Genomic DNA, 20,887 nt, shown 5'->3' with positions numbered 1-20,887 from the left:
GAGTTTATGGATGTTGCAAACTTCATTGTTGCTTATTTTAAGAAATTGACACAGCCACTCCAGCCTTCAATAACTACTACCCTGATCAGTTAGCAGCCATCAATATCAGGGCAAGACCCTCCACAAGCAAAAAGATTATGACTCACTGAAAGCTCAGATGATTATTAGCACTTTAGCAGTAAATTAATTTTTAATTAAGGTATACACATTGGTTTCTTTGACACAATGATTCCACTCTTCATAGGTTATGGTATAATGTAAACATAACTTTTACATGCATAAGCAAACCAAAAAACTCACGTGACTTGCTTTATTGTGATATTTGCTTTATTCGGATGATTTGGAATCAAACCAGCACTATGTCCCAGGTATTCCTGTATTTGGTTAGTCAGATTTCCTCCTCAGAAGCAATGACAACTTTTTGTTTGGTGATTTTTTTTCTGACCATTCTATTTTCATCTTATTATGTACATCTAGTAGTCCTTTCCTTTATATTCTGGAGACGTCTCAAGTTTGTATTCAATAGCACTGATCTGACTTTCTGAAATGTAAATTCCTTTCTTTATTGCCTCCAGTATAGATTTTAATTTTGCTACTCTTTAATTTCCTTGCAATCCCTGTTTATCATATCCAGTTTTATTTTTATTCATTCCATTGTCTTTTTAATTTAGTTTTATCTCTGCCTTTATTTAGTTTTGGTTTCTGATGTTATAGGGCCAGTGCCTTTTGACATTTGAAGAGAACAAAACATTTTCTAAAATCTTATTTTGCTTCCTATAGTAAATCATGTTCACTGAACTAAGCAGTATGAATGATATTTCCTTCATAATATCTGTAGTATATTCTCAAAGTCCCTGGTTTTTTTTCTCACTCATTCTTGAATGTAGAAAAATATTTCCAGATATTTTGCCAGCACATGTGTAGTGAATTGTGTTTGGCTTCACTTTTTGCCAACTTACATGCTGGTTGAATCTCCTTCCTGGCTTTACAGTTAAATGGCAACACTTAATCTAATTCCTAGGCCTTAACAGACATTCATATAGTGTTAGTTGGAAGGCTTATGTTGAGAATTTCTTCTACCCACTTCCTTTCTAGCTGTCTGATACTCTGTTAAGATGACTTACATGAAAAAAACAAACAAACACAAAGCTGTACGATTTAGGAAATGCTTCTTATCTAGTGAGAGGTACAATTTATTAATTTTTTTAAACAGAACTTTTAGACATTATATCATTTGCTTGCTGGAAACATCAAGTTTCACAAATAATCTAAAAATTACACTGTTTGGTACTTTGAGTTATGTGTTCTGAGTTATATGTTCTTGTTAAAAAATGTTACAGACAGTAATTGTGCCACTGCACTCCAGCCTGAGTGACAGAGTGAGACTCCATCTCAAAAAAAAAAAAAAAAAAAAATTACAAATAGTAAAATATAAACTGCACTCCAACCTAGGTGACAGAGTGAGAATCTGTCCCCAAAAAACATAAAATTAAAAAATTAAAAAAGAAATTTTAAAAAATAAGACAACATAAGTCTTATGGATAGATTAGCGTTATGGATAGAAATAGTAACAGCTGCTATGTGTGTGATTTGAAGGTCATTAGAAATCAACCTTGTTTCAGAAGTTTCTTTTATCTTTTTTAGTAATTCTACCATTTGCAGATCATTCCATCTTTTTAAAAAAAGTTTTGTTTTTAGGAGATCTTCTTTGATTCTCTAGCCTCACAAGTTTTTTCTTTAGCAGAACTTTCAAAAGTGTCATAGTTTTCTCACTTCTACTACTAGATTTTTTTTTTTTTTTTTTTTTTGAGACGGAGTTTTGCTCTTGTTACCCAGGCTGCAGTGCAATGGCGCAATCTCGGCTCACTGCAACCTCTACCTCCCAGGCTCAAGCGATTCTCCTGCCTCAGCCGCCTGAGTAGCTGGGATTACAGGCATACGCCACCATACCCGGCTAATTTTTTGTATTTTTAGTAGAGACGGTGTTTCTCCATGTTGGTCAGGCTGGTCTCGAACTCCTGACCTCTGGTGATCCTCCCGCCTTGGCCTCCCAAAGTGCTGGCATTACAGGCGTGAGCCACTGCACCCGGCCTTTACTACTAGATTTTAAGTTAAATGTGGTAAAATGAAGCTGCTAGAATCTGGAACATGGTAAGCATTCAAAAACTGTCTACTGATTCTGCATCTTCTAGGGGGATGCCATGTCATGTATATATATATATGTACTGTGCTAGTCCTTTGTCCTGTCCCTTGCCCTAGAAGATGTTTAATAAGTGTTGTTTAGCAAACACCTTGGGAAGGTGTGAAACCTCAGGTAGTTCCCAGAAATGCAATATGAAGTTGAATGTTAGGAACTAGAAATCAGGATCAATAATTTTAGTCTAAATATTCTAAACTCAGCTATTTTTATAGACAAGATAAGTTGTCTAAAGACTCTATAGACTCAGGCTAACAGGTCTTACTAGACTGAGTGTAAATTTGAAGACATAAATAGAGTATATGGCTAAAAAATGACAACTACATGCAATAAAGAAGGAAAGACACTATACTTGATGCTACAAATACATTATCTCATTTAATAAGACTGAGAGACAGAGAAAGTACAATTCCAAGTTTATCTAAAAAATTTATCAAGAAATTTTAAGGATTTCTTGTAAAAAATATGTGTATATATACATATTTTCAACATATATATGTGGAAAACAAACAACTATTGTTTAAAATGCAGGTAAATATTTTGAGACTCTTTTGTTTATTTTTCAAATCCTAATTTTAACTCTTGTCCCACTGATCAGGAGAAAAATTAATTAATCTATTGGCTTATGTTATATTGCAAATGGTAATCAGTGAGCCAGAAAGGGTCAAACAGAAGTAGAATTCCATATGAATTGCAAAGAGAAGAGCAGTCTTATTTCTCACCCTATAAGTCCATGTTTCTGAGAAGCCAAAGAGAGAGAATGAAAGAGAGAGGAAAGGAATGGAGATGAAGGATGAGGTTAAAGTTTCATTTTGCAGCCTACCTGTTAACACCTCAGTGATACATCGTTAGAATGACTCAGTGGAAGTTTGGAGTTCCAGATTGTATGTATTTCCCTTTAAATTCAAATGGCTTTCCAAGAGCCCCTGGACTTTGAATTATAATCTCCAGGTACCTAGCAATAATTCCCAGCTACCATAACCTGTTTTACAATTTTTTTTTTCTTGGCAGTGGATTATGGGGAAAATGTCATTAAAAGGGGGAAACATTACTATGGAGGTAAGCTTAGATATGTCAAGAGATGAAATAGTGAACAAGTTAAGCAATGTAACGATTAGAATCTCTACTCTTGAAGAATATAGTTCTTCTTCTTCTTTTTTTTTTTCCAGATACAAGTTCTCACCCTGTGGCCCAGGCGGGAATGCAGTGGCTCAATAACTGCTCACTGCTGCATTGACATCCTGGGCTCAAGCAATTCTCCCACCAGCAGCAGGCACACCACCACTCCTGGCTAGTTTTTAAAAATTTTAGTTGAGACAGTGTCTCCCTATGTTGTTCAGGCTGGTTTCAAATTCCTGGGCTCAAGCAATCCTCCTGCCTCAGCCTTCCAAAGCACTAGGCTTACAGGTGTGGGACACCATACCTGACCAAAAATATATTTTCAAAATGAGGCAGATGTTATACTTTTTGTTTCCATATTCTTATTCAACTATCACTTTTTATTTATGAAACTATAGTTGAAAAAATGTTAAACAGTTCTTCTTATATGGTAGTAACTCATAAATACTTGATATATTTAAATTGTGAAGACATGTCTTACACATCTTTGTATTTTAAATGTTATTCTTCCTTCCTGCTTGCCTGCTTCCTTGTCTGCCTTCCTTGATATCTTCCTTCTGACTTTATTTAAAAATATTTATCCATATTGGACTTTATGCAAAACGTAAAAAGAGGACTTTATGAAGTTCCATGTAGAAATATAAAGCTGAGTAAAATAAATGCCTATATTAGAAGCACTTAGGGTAGGAAGATAAGGGACATAAAATAAAAGGTAGAAGATTAAACAAGACTACTCTTCAGGAATCCAAGGAGATCCACCAATTAGATTCATTGAGGAAAGCTTTACAGTGGAAATACCTGAACTATTTTTGGGATATATTCATTCATTTATGGTTTTCATTCACTCATTAAAAAATATTTTTGAGGACCTGCTTTATTTAAGCATGTTGATGGCCACTGAAATTTCAGAGGTAAAAATACAACTATAATCTGTGCTCTCAAAGATCTCACCGTCTAGTGAAGAAAATATACAATTAACAAAATTATACAACAATTATATAATTGTGACAAATGCTTGAAGGAGACCTAGAGGATGCTAAGAGAGCGTATAGTAGGAGACCTAATCTAGAGATCTCAGGGTATGCTTGGTAGAGGAGGTGACATTAAAAACAGCCTTGAAGAGTGAAAAAAAATTAGCCAAATGAGGACTGGAGTTATGGAGGTCAAGAAGGAAGAATTTCTGGCATAGAGGGAATAGCATGTATGAATATCACAAGGCTGCTAGGATTTTGATCTTTTTGAGGAAAGGAAGGAAGGCCTTTGTAGGCGAAATAGAGAACAAAAGAGGGAGGGATATGAAATGAAGCTGGAAAGATGGGGAGGGGCATATTTATGCTGGCCCGGAGGAATTTCAGTCTCTTCAGTGAAGGCCCTGAAGGATTTAAGCAGAAGTGGCCACTGCTGTATGGCAAATGGAAAAGAGTGAAAGTCAGGTTGTGTGTTACAAGGCAATCTCAGGAGTCCAGATTAAAGATAATAAAACCTTGAATTGCGTATGGTTTTGGCAGTGGAGATAAGGAGAGTGAGTGATTCAAGATCTGTTTTGGAGGGAAAACAGACACTGCTTTGGTTCATTGGAGGTGGGGGCGTCAAGGGGACATTAAGGTTTCTCGTATGAACAATGGCAGTTCTTGATGTCTTTTGTAAACATGAGTAGTGTCATGTGTGGTTTAAGATCATGAATTAAAAATCAGAGACATTTTCACTTTATGAAAACTATGAGACAACTAAGTGGAGATTTCGGATGGGTCATTCAATGGGTAAGTGTGCAAATAAGCTGCTCGTAAGGGAGGTCAGTCCTGAGGAAGAAAATGTGAGAATCAGGGGAAGATGGATGGAGTTTGAAGCCATTTGAGTCCTAAGAATAGATATTATTTGGAATAGTAAGATTATATTTTTTTTCTTAGACATAATTTTTACCACATGGTTTCAAAATGCATGTGCCATTCTTCTGCATTATTTTAGTACACTCAAGGAAAAATATTTTCTTCTCTTGAGTAACATTTCTTTAACACAATAATGTAAGCCAAAAGGAGAATAAAATGTATTTAATTAAACTTCCTTTACAGCATAAATGACTTGTGCTCATCTATTCCTGAAGATGTTTTTGGTTGTTGTAAAACTTCTTATAATGGGTGTTCTTGCCATCTACAAATAAACTTCAATGGTCACTTATTGGAAGACATTTGATTTGTTAAATAATTTCTTATGTCAGGCAATTTTGCAAGTAACATGTTTCCACCTCAAGGAATAGGTTTATGGGTAGAAATCTTCTTTAAATGAGCCAGAGTTATAATTATCATCTAACTTGTTACTTTAAAAAGTTCTATTTTAAGTTCTGCTAATAATTAGTTTTATCATGTCATTATAAAATCTTTCTCATCATAAGGCCTACCTGAAAATGAAATATGCTAATACCTGATAATTTAAAAGATTGTATTCATTAGTATCTGTATAATCTCTAATAGTGGCATTGTAATTTACATTTTTTTTTTAAAGAAACACTTTAAATGCCCCACAATATTATAAGATCTACAACATCCATATTGGTTACATAATGACATAAATGGTGGTAAGAAACACAAATAAACAAAGAAACTGTTTTTGAACAGCCTTGAAGAAATTACTAAACAGGATAGGCAAACAGTGGGAAAATCCTCCATTTTATTACAAAAATGAAACCGCGAACTAAAGTCAGGCTAGAATTACTCATGAAAGATGTAAAGAGCCAGCTCATTTTGTGGCTCCAATGGTGTGGTGAAATTAAAACCTCTGCTGAATTAAATTATCTGCCTAAAAACAATTCATAATGATTTAAAATACTCATAAGATTACTCTCTCTCTCTATATATATATATATAAAATATATATTTAATCTGACGTGTCTTAAAATGTCATCATCTTCATCACTTTACAGATTTACTAAACTAGGTTCTCTGTACTGGTTAATGCATGAGTTCATGTTTTTGCCTAAGTATCCAGATAGACAGGACTAAATAGTTCTTATGTGCTCCTGAGAATTTGTTACATATTATTTCCCCCTTTGTTAAATTTATTTTAAGAATAATGACTTTTTTGGAGTTATCGTATTATATCCTAACATGTGTCATTATCTTGTATCATTACTCAATCTTGTGCTGTATTTCCCTTGTCTTGAAGGAATTGCCTATGACCCCTTGATGCTGAAACACCAGTGCGTTTGTGGCAATTCCACCACCCACCCTGAACATGCTGGACGAATACAGAGTATCTGGTCACGACTGCAAGAAACTGGGCTGCTAAATAAATGTGAGGTAATCCAGAATTGGACACACTCTTTTACTTACTTAAATAAATCATGTAAAGAGGCCAGTATTCATTTGGGGAGTAATAGAAAAATATTAACTATATAGTGCAAACACCATGATTGATGAACCATCATAGATTCAAGTAGCACAGAGCTTACCACCTGACTCTGGGCGGGGCACACTGTAAGTATTCAGTCAGTGTTGATGAGCTGAGCAGCTGCCTGATGTGTGTGTTCCAATGTTGCAGAATTATTACATACACATGGTAGCACTGTTTGCAAATAGACGTTATTTATTGAGTTGATCTTCTGAGAAACTCTTTGCTAAGTAATTATTATTTTTGGTTATAAACTAAACTTTGAATTTAGAGTTTTGCCACATGGAAATGAATAGATTTAAAATATTAACTGTCCTCTTACCACTAAAAGTGATTTCTTTTTATCGAAATGATTGATGTGTTTATAACTTGATGAAGGGATTTGAATACTTTCATTTTATCATTATTTCTTTAAACTTATTTCAGTAGATGCCTGGTGAATACCATTTTTATTTGGAAAAATATATCTTTTTATGCTTTCAAAGGTTAAAAATAACAGTCATATCAATTCAGAAAGGCTTCCATTGTCAAATGTGCAAAATATGTAACAACCAGCTGCTATTTGATTTAGTTGCTATAAATGTACATTGTTGTCTGAAATCCAGTAACCTTCTGCATTGAATCTAAGGTATTTTTAAAAGAAAAATGCCCTCCATGGGTTTTCTTACATTATTTTAACATTTACTAATTATTTCTTTTACTGGGTCTCTGTTAGGTTCTAAACATAATTCAAGTACTGGAATTCTAAACTTTCACAAGACAATTATGGTCCCAAAATGTAGTCAGCAAAATTCCTATTCAAATTCAACTTAGGTTTAAACTGAGTCTGTAAAATATTTTACTTGAATTAGAAATGCCAAAGCAGACAGAATTTTTCCCCAGGTCAAGTGCACTTGCCTACATATGACTGCGTGAGTTACATCAGTCTGATCCTTTTCCTCTGCAAGCTACTAAAAATAATTGACTTTTGACGATGTAAAGCCATTCATTCAGTTTGTTCATTTCTATGGATAAAAAATTTTCTTTATGGATTTTTTTCTTTAAACGGTGGATAATATATTCTATGTTACAAGGGAAATTAATTGGTTTTTAAAAACATGAAATCATTGGTAGTGTCTTATGGATCGTTCAGTAGTTGAGATTGTGAATGAATATATCATAACACTATGTACAGATTTAGTCTCATGTTTTATTACATATTTACGATAGAATTATCAAATAGTTTTCATATTTAAAGCTCTGCTTTTGATTAAATGTATCCTTTACCTAGAAACCCCAAAGTGAAGGAAAATGAGCTAGATTTATTTATCTGGTCCTTTCCTGAGTGCGAGTCTATTATTCATTTTTTTGCCAGTGGCATTCACATTGTATGGCAGAAGGCTTTCATACTCTGGTCAATTTTAGAGTTATCTTTAAGGATTTCATGTTTCTGATAATGCAATTTGGAGACCAAACCATTCTCTTTTCTACACAATCCCAGATGGAGTCCATAAAGTAGACCAGCACGGAGAATTCTTTGTGGTAGGCTAGTCTTAATGGACAAAATGCATTTATTCATGTGAACATTCCCGTCTCACCTTTTCATCTGCTCTGCAATTTTTCTGTGCTTTTGCCAGCTGAGACATTGCTGCTTACATTTTTTTCACATTCACGTTTGTGTTATATCCTGCAGCAGCTGGCCCGGTCCCAACTACTTCAAATTGTCAGTGGCTGATCACAGCTTTCGAATGCATTGTTAGATAGTGGTATTCCTAAAACCTATTACCTGAAGGAGAACTGTTTATGAAAAGAACAGAGTATAGAAATAAATGGAATTTGGTATGATTCACACTGGTCTAAAAATTCAAAAGTCTATTATCCTTTTCTGGTTAGTCTTCTTTTTCAATTGCTTATATACATTACATTATTTTAGTTCTTTATTATTCAAAATGGTACAATTCAGTTTGCATAGCACTGACCAATGTAATATCAAACACAAGGTGAGATGTCAGAAACACTATCACACAACTATGGGCTTGAGAAGAATAGTCTCCTTAGTAATACTCAACCACAAAATTAACAAATAATACACTCACAAGCCCAGATCCACAGATTTGCACTTAATTAAGATCAAATACAAACATCATATCCAAAACGTTGCAACAATGCAAGTAGAATCTACTTTTCCTGACATAGTTTGATGGCAGTTCACCAGGTGTTTGCTTTCTTAAGTGAAGATTTTGTTGCCTGTATTATTTATCATTATATATAATAATGCTCCTACATTATCAAAACTCCCATATGAGCAAAGAAATTATTGCCTATATAAATTTATTTACTTTATGAAATTATGAGATGCTAACCTAAACCAAAACATGAAATGGAATTTCTAAAACCACTAACAATTAATTCACTTTTAAGATACCTAGGAATTTTATGTCCCTCTGCCCGTGTATGAATGATATTAGAAAAATTCAAAATTAAATTTTAGACATTATTAACAAGTGTTATCCTTTTGTAGAGACATTTTGTTCAATATAAGATAAAACATAGAACTAAAAGGAAAACATGATTTTCATAACTTATTTTCTCTTCCTGATAATTTTTACCAGAAGAGTAGGGGAGTAATTAAAAATGGAACACAAAGAGATTATTCCAAACCAGGTAACCCACCTCAGAAATAGTAGAGTCTTACCTAGTGCTCTCCCAAGTCCATTTTTTTTTTTTACTAAACACAATGGAAGCAATTGATATACATTCCTTGTAGATTTATTCTAATATTTTTGATTTGACTAAGTATATATGCAAATATTTTACTGTGTTATTAAGCCATCTTACAAAGATGCTAAACTTTCTATTTCATGCCAAATTGTTTTCAAAATATGAATGCTGTGAAAAATACAACACAAATTTATCAACGAATATTTTAGCAATTTGCCACATGTCTTAAGAATCAGAGTTGTTGAAGAATCAGGAGAAAGCACACCATGGAGGCATGTGATCTGTGTGCGTGGTGGGTGTTTAGGCTAGTAGAAAGGGCAAGAAGGGTCCTACCCAAAAGGCTACCTGGTTAGTGTTTCTGAGCCTTCTAAAGGAATCAAAGATAATGATAGTATCTGCCCACTGGAGTTCACTTATTCACTCCAGAGAGAAAGTTGGGTCCCAGCTCAGGTGTGAGTAACTTATTTACCAAGATACCCCCAGGACCCAAATAAAGAGAATCAAGGCTCAAGGGCATTACTTCTAAATAGGCTAGAAGAGGCTATCAGGAAGTTAAACTTTAGTTCCTTTGCCTAGTTTTTACTAAAACATGCTAACATGAGGAGGTATGATCTCTGCTAACTGGGACTCCAGGGATTTGAGTACCAGGCCAGATGTCTTAGGTTATCATTTTCTCCTAAGCAGTACGAACAATTTCCTCCCTTTGTTGTGGGAAATAAGAACTCAAAAAAGAGGATTTATTAGATTCCACAGGAAAGGGTATAATCAATTAGGAATACAATGCATACAACCTGGGTCAGTGCATTGTTTTTCAGTATCCAGATAGTCATCTGCCATCTTTGGGAACTATTTTCCCATCAGATCTGTATGGCCACTCTTGGTGAGAAGGATATCTTGAATGTTGGCATATTTCAGAATCATCTGAGGGGATGGTAAAACACAGATTGCTGAGCTCTAAACTCAGAATTTCTAATTCAGTAAGTCTGGAGTGGGGTCCAAGAATCTGTATTACTAACATGTGTCTGGGTGATTCTGATACTGTTGACCTGGACGTCACACATTGAGAACAGTGATGTATCCATTCAATGATATTTATCAAGAATTTGAGTTTTCCAGGCATCTTTCTTAGGAGTAGAAGATATAATACTGAGTAGAAAAAATATATCCCCTGTCTTCAAGAAGGTTACTATCTGGTGTGATCAGCAGGCATTAATTAAACAATCATACAAGTAAATACACAAATACAAATTTCAAAGGGGTTTTGAGTCATTCATTTTGTGTTACTGTGATTTTGAAGACTCCCAGTGATTGTGCTTGAGAAAGAAAAAAATGAGGAAGATCGTGGTCAGTTTCCTCTATAGTCTTGACAGCATCGGTGGGACCCTGTGACCAAGAGACAGGGGAGGTAATGTTACATGTGAGCGTGTGAAGAGGAAAACATCCCAGATCTTGCGAGGAAAAACTTGCCCTCTTTGTGTTGTCATTTGTGTTCTTTGTTTATTGGGGTTACTATTTGACCAGGACAAAAAATGAGAAATCTCAATTCTGCTGACATACAGAGAAGAGTCAGCTTTCCTCAACCAACAGAGCAGTCAATTTTACAATTAATGAAATAAAAAATGACGTAATAGAAAAGATAGCAATTTGAAAACACTAAAAGGATTCGTTCATTTCCAAACAGGAGACTGATCCACAGATCAAACTTTTGGTTTATGTCAATTCATTTAGCAATGTCGCAAATTAATCAAAATGTATTCTCTCAAAGATGATCATTCAATATTAGATTTGACCTTAGTTTTGCCATTAGTTGTGTGCTTTTGTCAAACCATTTAACTTTGCTGTTCTTTGGTTTTCCTATGTTTAGATGAGGGTGTTAGGCAAGATATTTGCTAGGATCTCTTACAGCTGTAATACTGTCTGACACTGGAATTGTTAAGCAGTTCTTTTGGAACATAACACTCTCTTTGGTTAAGAGTAGACTAAATTTTTAGAATGTTTCAATAAACATATTGCTCTTAGTTTGTAAGCTATAGTGTAAATTGGCTCCGCTTACTAATCCTGATTAGTAGCCAGAGAAAACATTAGTCCTCATTATATTAGATTGCAGTGGTTACATGGGTTAACTTTTTTTGGCATGACGTGGCACTGTTTTTAATAAGTTGAGGCAGTTAGTAGTCCTTCATGCCAATACCATTTAATTTTTTCCCCTACTGAATCATTCATACTTAGTTTAGTGATTTTGTTGGGAGCGAACAGCAAAACCAGCAGCTTTCTTATCACCATGAGAAATGGATCTGGAGGGGTTATTTGGTGTCGCCTTCAGAAACAAGCTATTTGATTAGGTAGCTGGGTTTCTAAGATGTGCGTGCTCCTGAAGAAAAGAAATGTGCTCTTCTGTGGTCAAAAAAAAAATTGTGGAGGTTGATCCATCATCTGTTAGAAATGCACTTGCAGTTGTTTCTTCCAGAAATGCTCATGACTCCCAGCCCCACCAAACCACCCACAGACATTTGCTTGCTCTCACATTTGTTTTGAGAATAATAACATTTTATAATGCTTTTGTTGGATTACACACTATGTGGAATTTGCACTGCCTTTTTGTGACTAATATTGAATAACTTTGCTTCACTTAATTCATAAGTAAAAACCATAAGCAACATACTGTGCTGAAATGTTTAACTCGTTTATTCAAGTGCCAACACAAAGTAATTACAAAACAATTCTGGGACACAAATCCAAGCTACTGTTGTCCCTTCAGGGACTTCTCGGCAGTTCCAATGAGAAAAGTGGAGAGCAAGTGTAGTGCAGAATCTTATGATGCTAAGAAGCGGGGATTCTAGCATATCTTCTTGCACACATAGGTGACTTTAAAATACCTCTTTGTTTTAAATCAAATCTAAGTAAGGAAATACATTCATTTGTGGTGAAACACTTTGGAATGTGCAGGTTTTCTGACATCAAGACTGCAAAGCACTGAAAACTGAGAGTTAATGGAAATTCAATTAAACATTTGTTTTATAGAGTAGTCTAACTAGATGGCAGCACGTAACAGTGTACTGTTTTGCTTAGTTTGCAAAAAGAAAAACAAATTATGTGTTTGTGTCTTAGAATCTAACCACAAAACAGAGAGAAACTCAAACAGGGAGCCCTGTGAATTGTCTCTAAAGGATATGGCAGTCTTGGGAAGAAGAACAAGTGATCTAGATTTGATGAGTAAACCAGGCTACATTGTCATTGTTCTAAAAGATATTTGTATATCACAGAGGGGACCCAGGCAGATAAATACACCAAAACTAATTGTGCAGATTATAGTCAAATGATTTAGAATTTCTTTTAAAAATGTCTGCTAAACAGAAACAACCAACAAAAGGAAATAAGAGAGGCTGTTCTTCTGAGTCCATTTGGAAAGTAATACAGAGCTTCTGAAACAGCAGCGTTAAAGCTTATTAATAAAAAGAGTTACATAATTTTCAGTCATATGAAAACTGCAGTTTTTGAGCAACAAAAAATACATGTTGAAAGTTTGTTTCATACATGATGACCAGTTTAAAAAAGCAAAGCTTTAAATTCAACCATTAAAATATTTATTTATAATTTTTAAAAAGAATAACTGCAATGTAGGGGGTTCAGTTGCATAAAGAATTGTGAAAATTGAGCAGTTAGATTAAGGGATAACATTTTTTCTTGCTTTCTGGTGAGGACAGTGATTTGAAATAGGTGGAAGTAAAACTTAAAAAAATAGAGAGTATATATGCTTGTCACCATTTCAGAGCTTTATTATTGAAATGAGATGTGCTGTTTTCTGAAGTGCTTTAGAAATGGCTCTATGTCCTAAAATAGTTTAAAATAAGTCATAGTGACTGAATCAAGCAGTATTAAGACATATGAAAGGCACTTAACATTTTGAAGATAGATAATTTTTTACTCACCGACCTTCTGTCCACCAACCAAATATTTTAACCATTCTGTAGACCCGTGTTGGTCAGCGCAGTATCAGTATCTTGCACTCACTTATGAGCAGTAAGTATGGACAGCTCCCTCTAACATGTGGTTCTTGACCTATGCTATCCATTAGAATCCCCTGGGTGGTTGGAAACACCTGGGTGCCTGAACTGCACCCAGACAAAGGTAATAAGGTAGGACCCTGGCATCAGTACCTTCTAAACTTCCCAGTTGATTCCAAGGTGCAGCCAATGTTAAGAACTACTGAAACAGAAACACAACTTCTTAATGTAACCTTAACAAGATAGAGACAAATAGGCAAGTGAATCAAATATTTGGAGATGGGAAAGTAACAGAAGTAAGCATTAACCTGAGAAACAAAGATGACACTAACTCACAAGTGTCGTACATAATTTTCAAAAATTGTTAAAAGTGTTTATTATTTTGAAATTGTTACAGGATAGGAATATAAGCTGTGAAAAATTCTCTTATTTTTCAAATATGATTAAACTTATAAGAAGTGAGCATCACGGAATAGCTGGACTCCTTTTGAAAATCCTTATTCAGGTTTCTCTTTGGCCTCAACCTCAGTAATTTATCATTGCAATTATTTTATTTGCTTGCCTAAGGCAAATGCATAAATCAAAGCGAAGCATATTTTATTACATTTCTATGGTGTATAAGGTTATTTCACATAGAATCCTATCATCTTAAGGCTAAAAATGAGCTTTGACATAATTTAGTCAAACATCTTTATGTTCATAGATGAAGAAACAAAGGCCCACAGAGATATCTCATATCTGACTATAGGCACGTTAAGGACATGTGAGAGTCAGGACTAGAAGTCAAGTCTCCCAAGTTGCAATTCTCTTTTTTACCATGTGACCCACAGAAAGGACCAATAGCCTGTTAGGCCACCTGCCTGCTTAATTGCCTCCTTCCTTCTTTCACTCCCCCACCTTTTTTATGAGAGAAACTCTGAGAAGTACATGTTATTACACGAGGAGGGTTGTATGGAAGATCATGCAGTTGCAGGGGCAGTTAGAAACCATTTTTATTTCACATTTTAAGAAACAGTTGCTTGGAGCATTTTAAAACTCCAGTAGTTGTGCTTAGACATAAGCAATGAGATCAGATTTTTATGGTTTTTTTTTTTTAAGAAAGAAAATACATCCAAAAAAATCAATAAGACTATGAATTGGCTCATTAAATATTAAGTATGGTATTTGTGGCAGAGTGTAACTTTGACAGTAAGAGGTCATTTACGATTCTTTATTTTCTTTATTTTTTTAACCTATGAATTTCTTTAGCCCTGGATTTTTGGAGAAAATAAATAAAAACACATCCCTTTATTTAGGGACAATGGATGAAATATTTTCAGAAAATGAGATATTTCAGTGGAAATTCTTGCCTAGTATGTCACCACTTTGAAAATGATTAAAGAAAATGGAGTTTTCCCCAGTGCAGGCAGGTACTTTGACTTGTCAAATTTAAGTTGGACATTTTCTCTTAGTTTGGAACTGCCACAAAATGAGCCCTTTCATGTCCTCAATAATACCAAACCAATGCAATCCATCTGTTCTGCTAAATTATTTCTCGTTCCCTAACCAAAGGCACTGCTTTTTCATGCATTTTATCATGATTTTATGCCCTTTATTATATTTTACAAAAGGTTCTGATTCCTCCAGGGCCAATGAGAACTGATTAGGACACTGGCCTCAATCCAGGCTTTGAACACAGGAGGGAAAGGAATAGAACTGTTTCCTTTTTTCCCTGCTCCTTGGCAGAAAAAAATATGAATCTATACCGTGTGTGTGCTCTGTGTGTGGGTGGGTGTGGGTAGGCTGCATTTTATCCTGTCACAGTATGACTTTGTAGATCATGTTCAGAACATTTCTTCTATAATCAGGTTGCATTAACGGGCTCTGTTTCAGAAAGACTTTCTTTAAGAAAGAACCATGGTGTGTTGTGAGACTCAATGATATGGTCATTTTAAATGACTTTGACCAAACTTCCAACCTGAATATGACTGTTTAGGGCTCTGAACTAAACATGATCATATTCCCAAGCACAGAGTAAGCGCTTAGTGAATATAGCCCCCTTTTCAGACTCTCAGGGAAGAATCTAAGTGCGTATCACAGGGAATGATAATGTAACAATGAACACAGTCCTACATCACAAAATTTTTTAATTAAGAAGGTGACAAGAGCTACGAGGTTCCATTCCTAGGCCTGTGTTGGTAATGCATTTAAGACCTGTATTGACTCCAAGTGAGACATCTCCAGATTAAATCCATCCCTTATTTGCGTTGAGTGCCCCAATATGCTCAGAATTCTTAAAAAACCTTTTTGGGCAGACTATTATAGATAACTTTACATAGATATCCTGCAGACCAAGTATCTCTGAGAACAGAAATCAGTACTCCCTAAATTAAGATTATTAGAGCACTTTAGCCTATTTTTTGACTCATTATGCTATTGACCTTTGATTCAAGAGAGCATTGAGAGAGAGAAATGAAATAATAAAGGGTACGCAGGAAGTAGAAAATATAAGAAAGGATTAAGTGGGAATATCTATATTTAAGCCTACACAAATAAAAGACTAAATTACTGATGATAATACCAGAAAATGGGAACTGGTGAAGATCTCAATATGAAAGGAAAAGTTGAATGTGATAAATTTAAGGCATTTTTACAAGTGAGGCAAAGCGGAATTACTCCAGGAGATCCTACATGTTAAGGAATGAAGAAAGCTGTTGCTCTTCCAGAATTTTCAGCTTAGTCATCCACCAAGTTCTCCTAGCAGTGTCTCTGTGAGATACAAATTTCAAAACATGCTTTTTCCAGATCCTATCTACAGGTAGAAACATTTTTTTTGGGGGGGGGAGGGGGTACTGAATTAGTTTTCACTGCTCTCTTTCTGTAGAAACATGTGCACTATGTTTGTGGGCTGTTCTCTAGCAACCAAAGAAGCAGAAGGTAATTGCCAAGAATAAGTACTTCCTTATATTTAGTGAAATTATTTTTAAAAAAATATTTATAATAATAATAAGAGCCAGTGTAAAATAGTTGCTTAGAGTCAAAAGAAAGGATAACAAGAAGGAGAAAAAGATAAATCAAAGTGAAAACACAGTAATAGTGGTACATTTTAATGGCAAGGGTGGGGCCTAGAGTATAACTAGCAGAGAAAACTGTTAGAATAAGTTAGTGCTAGATAGCTGGGTCAAATGCTCTGTCTTTACTGTTAGTTGACTGATCTTACACAAGGGGATGACCGATTCAGCAGGTTTCCTCTTATCAGGGGTCCCCAAACCCTGGGCCACGGACCATTAGTGGTCCATGGCCTGTAAGAAACTAGGCTGCCCAGCAGGAGGTGAGTGGCAGGTGAGAGAGTGAAGCTTCATCTGTATTTTCAGCTGCTCCGTGTTGCTTGCATCACCGTCTGAGCCTTGCCTCCTGTCAGATCAGCAGCGGCATTAGATTCTCATAGGAGCGCTAACCCTATTGTGAACTGTGCATGTGAGGGATCCAGGTTGAGCACTCCTTATGAGAATCGAATGTCTGATGATCTGTCAGTCTCCTATCACCTCCAGATGGGACCATCTAGTTGCAGGAAAGCAAGCTTAGGGCTCCCACTGATTCTACATTATGGTGAGTTGTATAATTATTTCATTTCATATTAAAATGTAGTAATAATAGAAATAAAGTGCACAATAAACGTAATGTGCTTGAATCACCCCGAAGCCATCTCCCCCATTTTTTTGTCTTCCACGAAGGTGGTCGCTGGTGCCAAAAAGATTGGAAACTGCTGTTCTTATGACTTACTAGCACTTCAGCTACTGTCAATTAAAGTGAATCTTGTTAGCAGATTAGTGTTTAAATCTGTGATTGGGCTGGAATTCAGCTAGAATCAGTGGGATTGTGGGAGAATAAGAAAAGGTGTTGGACAAGCATAGAGTGCATGGTATGCAAATTTACATGACTAGTGTATGAACACATCAAGATATACTTATCGTTAATGGTATTTAATGTTATACCAGAGGTAAAAATTTAATTTATAGATGAAAAGAATCTTTATAGAAATGAAGAAAGGGGGAAAAAATCAAAGAAAGTTTATGATAGTCATCAAAACATGGGTCTGATCGTTAACTGCAGAACTGACAGTGTTTAAGACACTGATGTTTCACTGTATCAGCGTATATGATTTTAGTGGCTATGGATTTCAAAGACCCATAGAAAGAAGAGCTCGAAGCCCTCTTATTTCATGGCGTTCATTATTCTGCCAGACTAGGATTGGTTGCCACATTTTGTTTTCCAATACCCTGCTCAGTCCAATTTTAGATGACTCAAACCATGGACTTACCATTATTTGTCTTGAGGGATTCTCCACCCCCTGAAATCTCAGTTAAAACGTTTCCCTTTAATGTTGCCTTCGAATTTGCTTGCATAAGCAAATTTTGTCTCTTTTCATGTCATCCTACTTCTTTGGTTGTTCTGGTCTTCCGTAAACTCTCCCATATTGAATGTTTCCCAGCAACCCACTTGGTTCAAGATGTTTTCTTATCAATCAGAAAGATGGCTGACCAGAAGGCCATCATTAAATTTTTCTTAGTCTTCAGCATCAGAATTCTGATCTTACCTACCTGGAATAATTTCTCTAAATCATATTTTTATTTTTCTAGTAATTTGAATTGGATTAGACAGTGCTGAATGATAGCATCAAAAACAGAACTTCAATGATATACAAAGAAAGTTCCATAAGTATTTGTGAGTTTATTTAGCACGTAAAGGCAAGTGTTAATGAGATTTTACTTTAATCACTCCCTTCCTGTTACCCCTGCAGACCCCCACCATTCCTCCCTCACTGTGACCTGATCATTTATTTTCAATGACAAGCACAGCCCTGCCTCCTGCCCAGTAAATGCTGAGGGATTGTCAGATACTGAAGTTTTCCTGGCCTGCCCCTTCAGTGAACCACACATCAACATTGAAGAGTCTGGCAGCAGCTGCATCACCTTAAACTAGGGAGGCTGAATGTGGAATTGTCCGCATCCTGAGGTGTTGTCACCTGATGTTTCCAGGTTACCTGGTGGTTCCTTGATCAGGAGCATGAACGGACAGCATTCCCTGAACAGATTCTCCTTGAATTTCAGTGTTGTTCTGTACTTAAATGTTAACTTACAGCTGCCTTGTGGTGATATATATTTTTAAGTGGAATATTAACACCATCTCTGTAATACTAGAAAGCACAACGATTTCCAAAAGTTAAGGCTAATTAACTTCATGTACCAGCACAATATTTATCAGGCTCGCAGATGTGCCAGCTGAGGAATGTAGCCAGAAAAAACACTTTGCATATTGGATAATTGAGGTTTGACCTAATGAACAGTTTTGCCTACGTTGAAGGGCTATAATTGGTTAGATGGAGTGAAAGTCTCTGCCTAGCCTGTTTGTAAAAAATGGATGGAGTCTAGAGTGTCTCAAACAGTGTCTGATTGAATAGCAGGTTTTGTTTTTGTTTAATTTCCAATCTGTCAGAGACTAATACTCTTATTAAAAATGTTAAAAATGAAATATGGCAGAAGTGGAATAAATATTGAAGAGGTACAAGATTATAGTAGATTCAAAAGACATAAAAATATTGTCAAATTGCTGTAACAGTTTATAAATATTGATCTGAATTTCTGTACTGACCTCACTACAGACCATTAATAAACAGATATTGACCTGTTATTGATCCCATGGGACACAGTTTGAGGAACATTGGTTTAAACTGATACTACTGTGAGGTGCACACATGGGAAGTGATTAGCGTATCTGTGATCATCAAGTTCGTTAAAATAAAATGGTACGTATTTATGTCCTTTAAGAAGGAATAAGGAATGTGTTCTAATAACTTATTTGGGTAAGTGTAAAATAAGATTGTAATAAATTTAATTATCAGCTAAATAGTAGCCCCTATTAGTTTTTAAGCTGATACTTTACGAAAGAGTTAACTATTAATTTCTGTGTTATAGCTTTCTCTTCCATGCCAAATAAGAATATACTTTATGTCAGTTGCCCATTTAGGCATAAGCAATCTGTTGGATCTGAACCTTCCATACACTCATTTTTCAAATATTATTATGGTATTTTACTAAGCAAATCAGTGTCACATTCCTACATGATGAAATTCAGCCCATTATTAATCATCTTAAATGTGACTTGGGGTCTCATTTTCTTCTAAATGTTGTCAGTGGAGTACTGTTGGCTTCTGCTGTTTTCTTTCAGCGAATTCAAGGTCGAAAAGCCAGCCTGGAGGAAATACAGCTTGTTCATTCTGAACATCACTCACTGTTGTATGGCACCAACCCCCTGGACGGACAGAAGCTGGACCCCAGGATACTCCTAGGTCTGTACGGGCCTCCACTGTACTGGGAACAGTACATTCCAGCACTATCATTAGTCAATGCTGGTGTCAGTTCAAAATACTTGGCAAGTAGTGCAACAAAAAATCAGTTTTTCCAACAGCTTTGCTCTGTGGAATGAGTCATTTGCAATAGAAGCCATTGTAGATTAAGAAAACCCTGCATTAGAAAATGACAATGTAGGTTCCATGATGTTTACTTTAAAATTAACCTTCATTTGAATAACATTTGTACAATGTGTTTTTGCATGTAGAAAAAACTGCATTGCTGAATTTGTGTGTCATGTTTTCAAACTAAAAGAAGAAATGATTTTTACATGCTTTATGCAAATTTCTCTTCACCGTTCCCATTTTTTTTTATCTTTTAGTTCTTTGTTCTATGACCTTAAGAAACAAAGGAAATAATACAACTTATATTAAGTGAAAACTCAATACTACTATGCCTATCACAATACATTTTACAGCAAGATTTCAAATCTATTTATTGCCTTAGCTTTGGAATTAAATAATACATTAAATGCAAAACTAGAAAACTAATAAACAGTTTTTTGTTAATGTATGATTTTTTGAAAGTTTATCATCAGATTTTAAAATAAAATTTATGTTGCAGAACTTCATATAAGCTTTATATGAGTGATAGAAACAACGGGTTTCTGGAAGAAAAACGAGTGACAAACCTTATTTTAGCTGAAAGGATAATATTGTTTTGTTAACTTTTTATAAGTGAATAACAATATCTGACATTGGCAATAGATGCTGATGGGATCATGTTTTAAATGTTTTAACTAAAAAAGACATTTTAGGAGTTTTTCCTTCAAATAAATATATTGTGTCAGCACTAAGTTATTGAACTCTTTCACCTAATTCAATGTTATTTCAAAATTGTTTTATGTTAACTGGTCCTAAACAATTTGAAAGTAAGTAGATAACATATAGTAGGTAGGTATCTTGGAAAGCAATTGTAAGGAAGAATTAACAGTTACTCATTATAACACTTACAATATACCTTTTTAAACAAGTGGCAAACATCTCTAAGTTTATGACATGCAGGCATATGAGTGAGCATAAATATGCCCACACATGTGTGTAACAGTATAGGTAGCAGTAGCTTGGGGAGAAGTAAGACCAAAGGGGAATACA

At 35.2% G+C, this 20,887-nt stretch overlaps 1 protein-coding gene across 4 annotated transcripts in view; it reads left to right on the top strand.

Moving 5' to 3' along the window:
- The window catches only part of HDAC9 (histone deacetylase 9), a 910,741-nt gene that overhangs the window by 658,154 nt on the left and 231,700 nt on the right, over positions 1-20,887 (top strand). For all 4 annotated transcript variants that reach the window (XM_025379211.1, XM_025379208.1, XM_025379210.1 and 1 more), the window contains exons 14-15: positions 6,476-6,609; positions 19,612-19,732. In XM_025379211.1, coding sequence (XP_025234996.1) covers positions 6,476-6,609; positions 19,612-19,732 — 255 coding nt within the window. The remainder of the gene's footprint in view (positions 1-6,475; positions 6,610-19,611; positions 19,733-20,887) is intronic.

This window comes from Theropithecus gelada, chromosome 3 (assembly GCF_003255815.1).
Source record: "Theropithecus gelada isolate Dixy chromosome 3, Tgel_1.0, whole genome shotgun sequence".
In the NCBI taxonomy this organism is placed as follows: Eukaryota; Metazoa; Chordata; class Mammalia; order Primates; family Cercopithecidae; genus Theropithecus; species Theropithecus gelada.
This window is presented reverse-complemented; position numbering and strand designations above follow the sequence as displayed.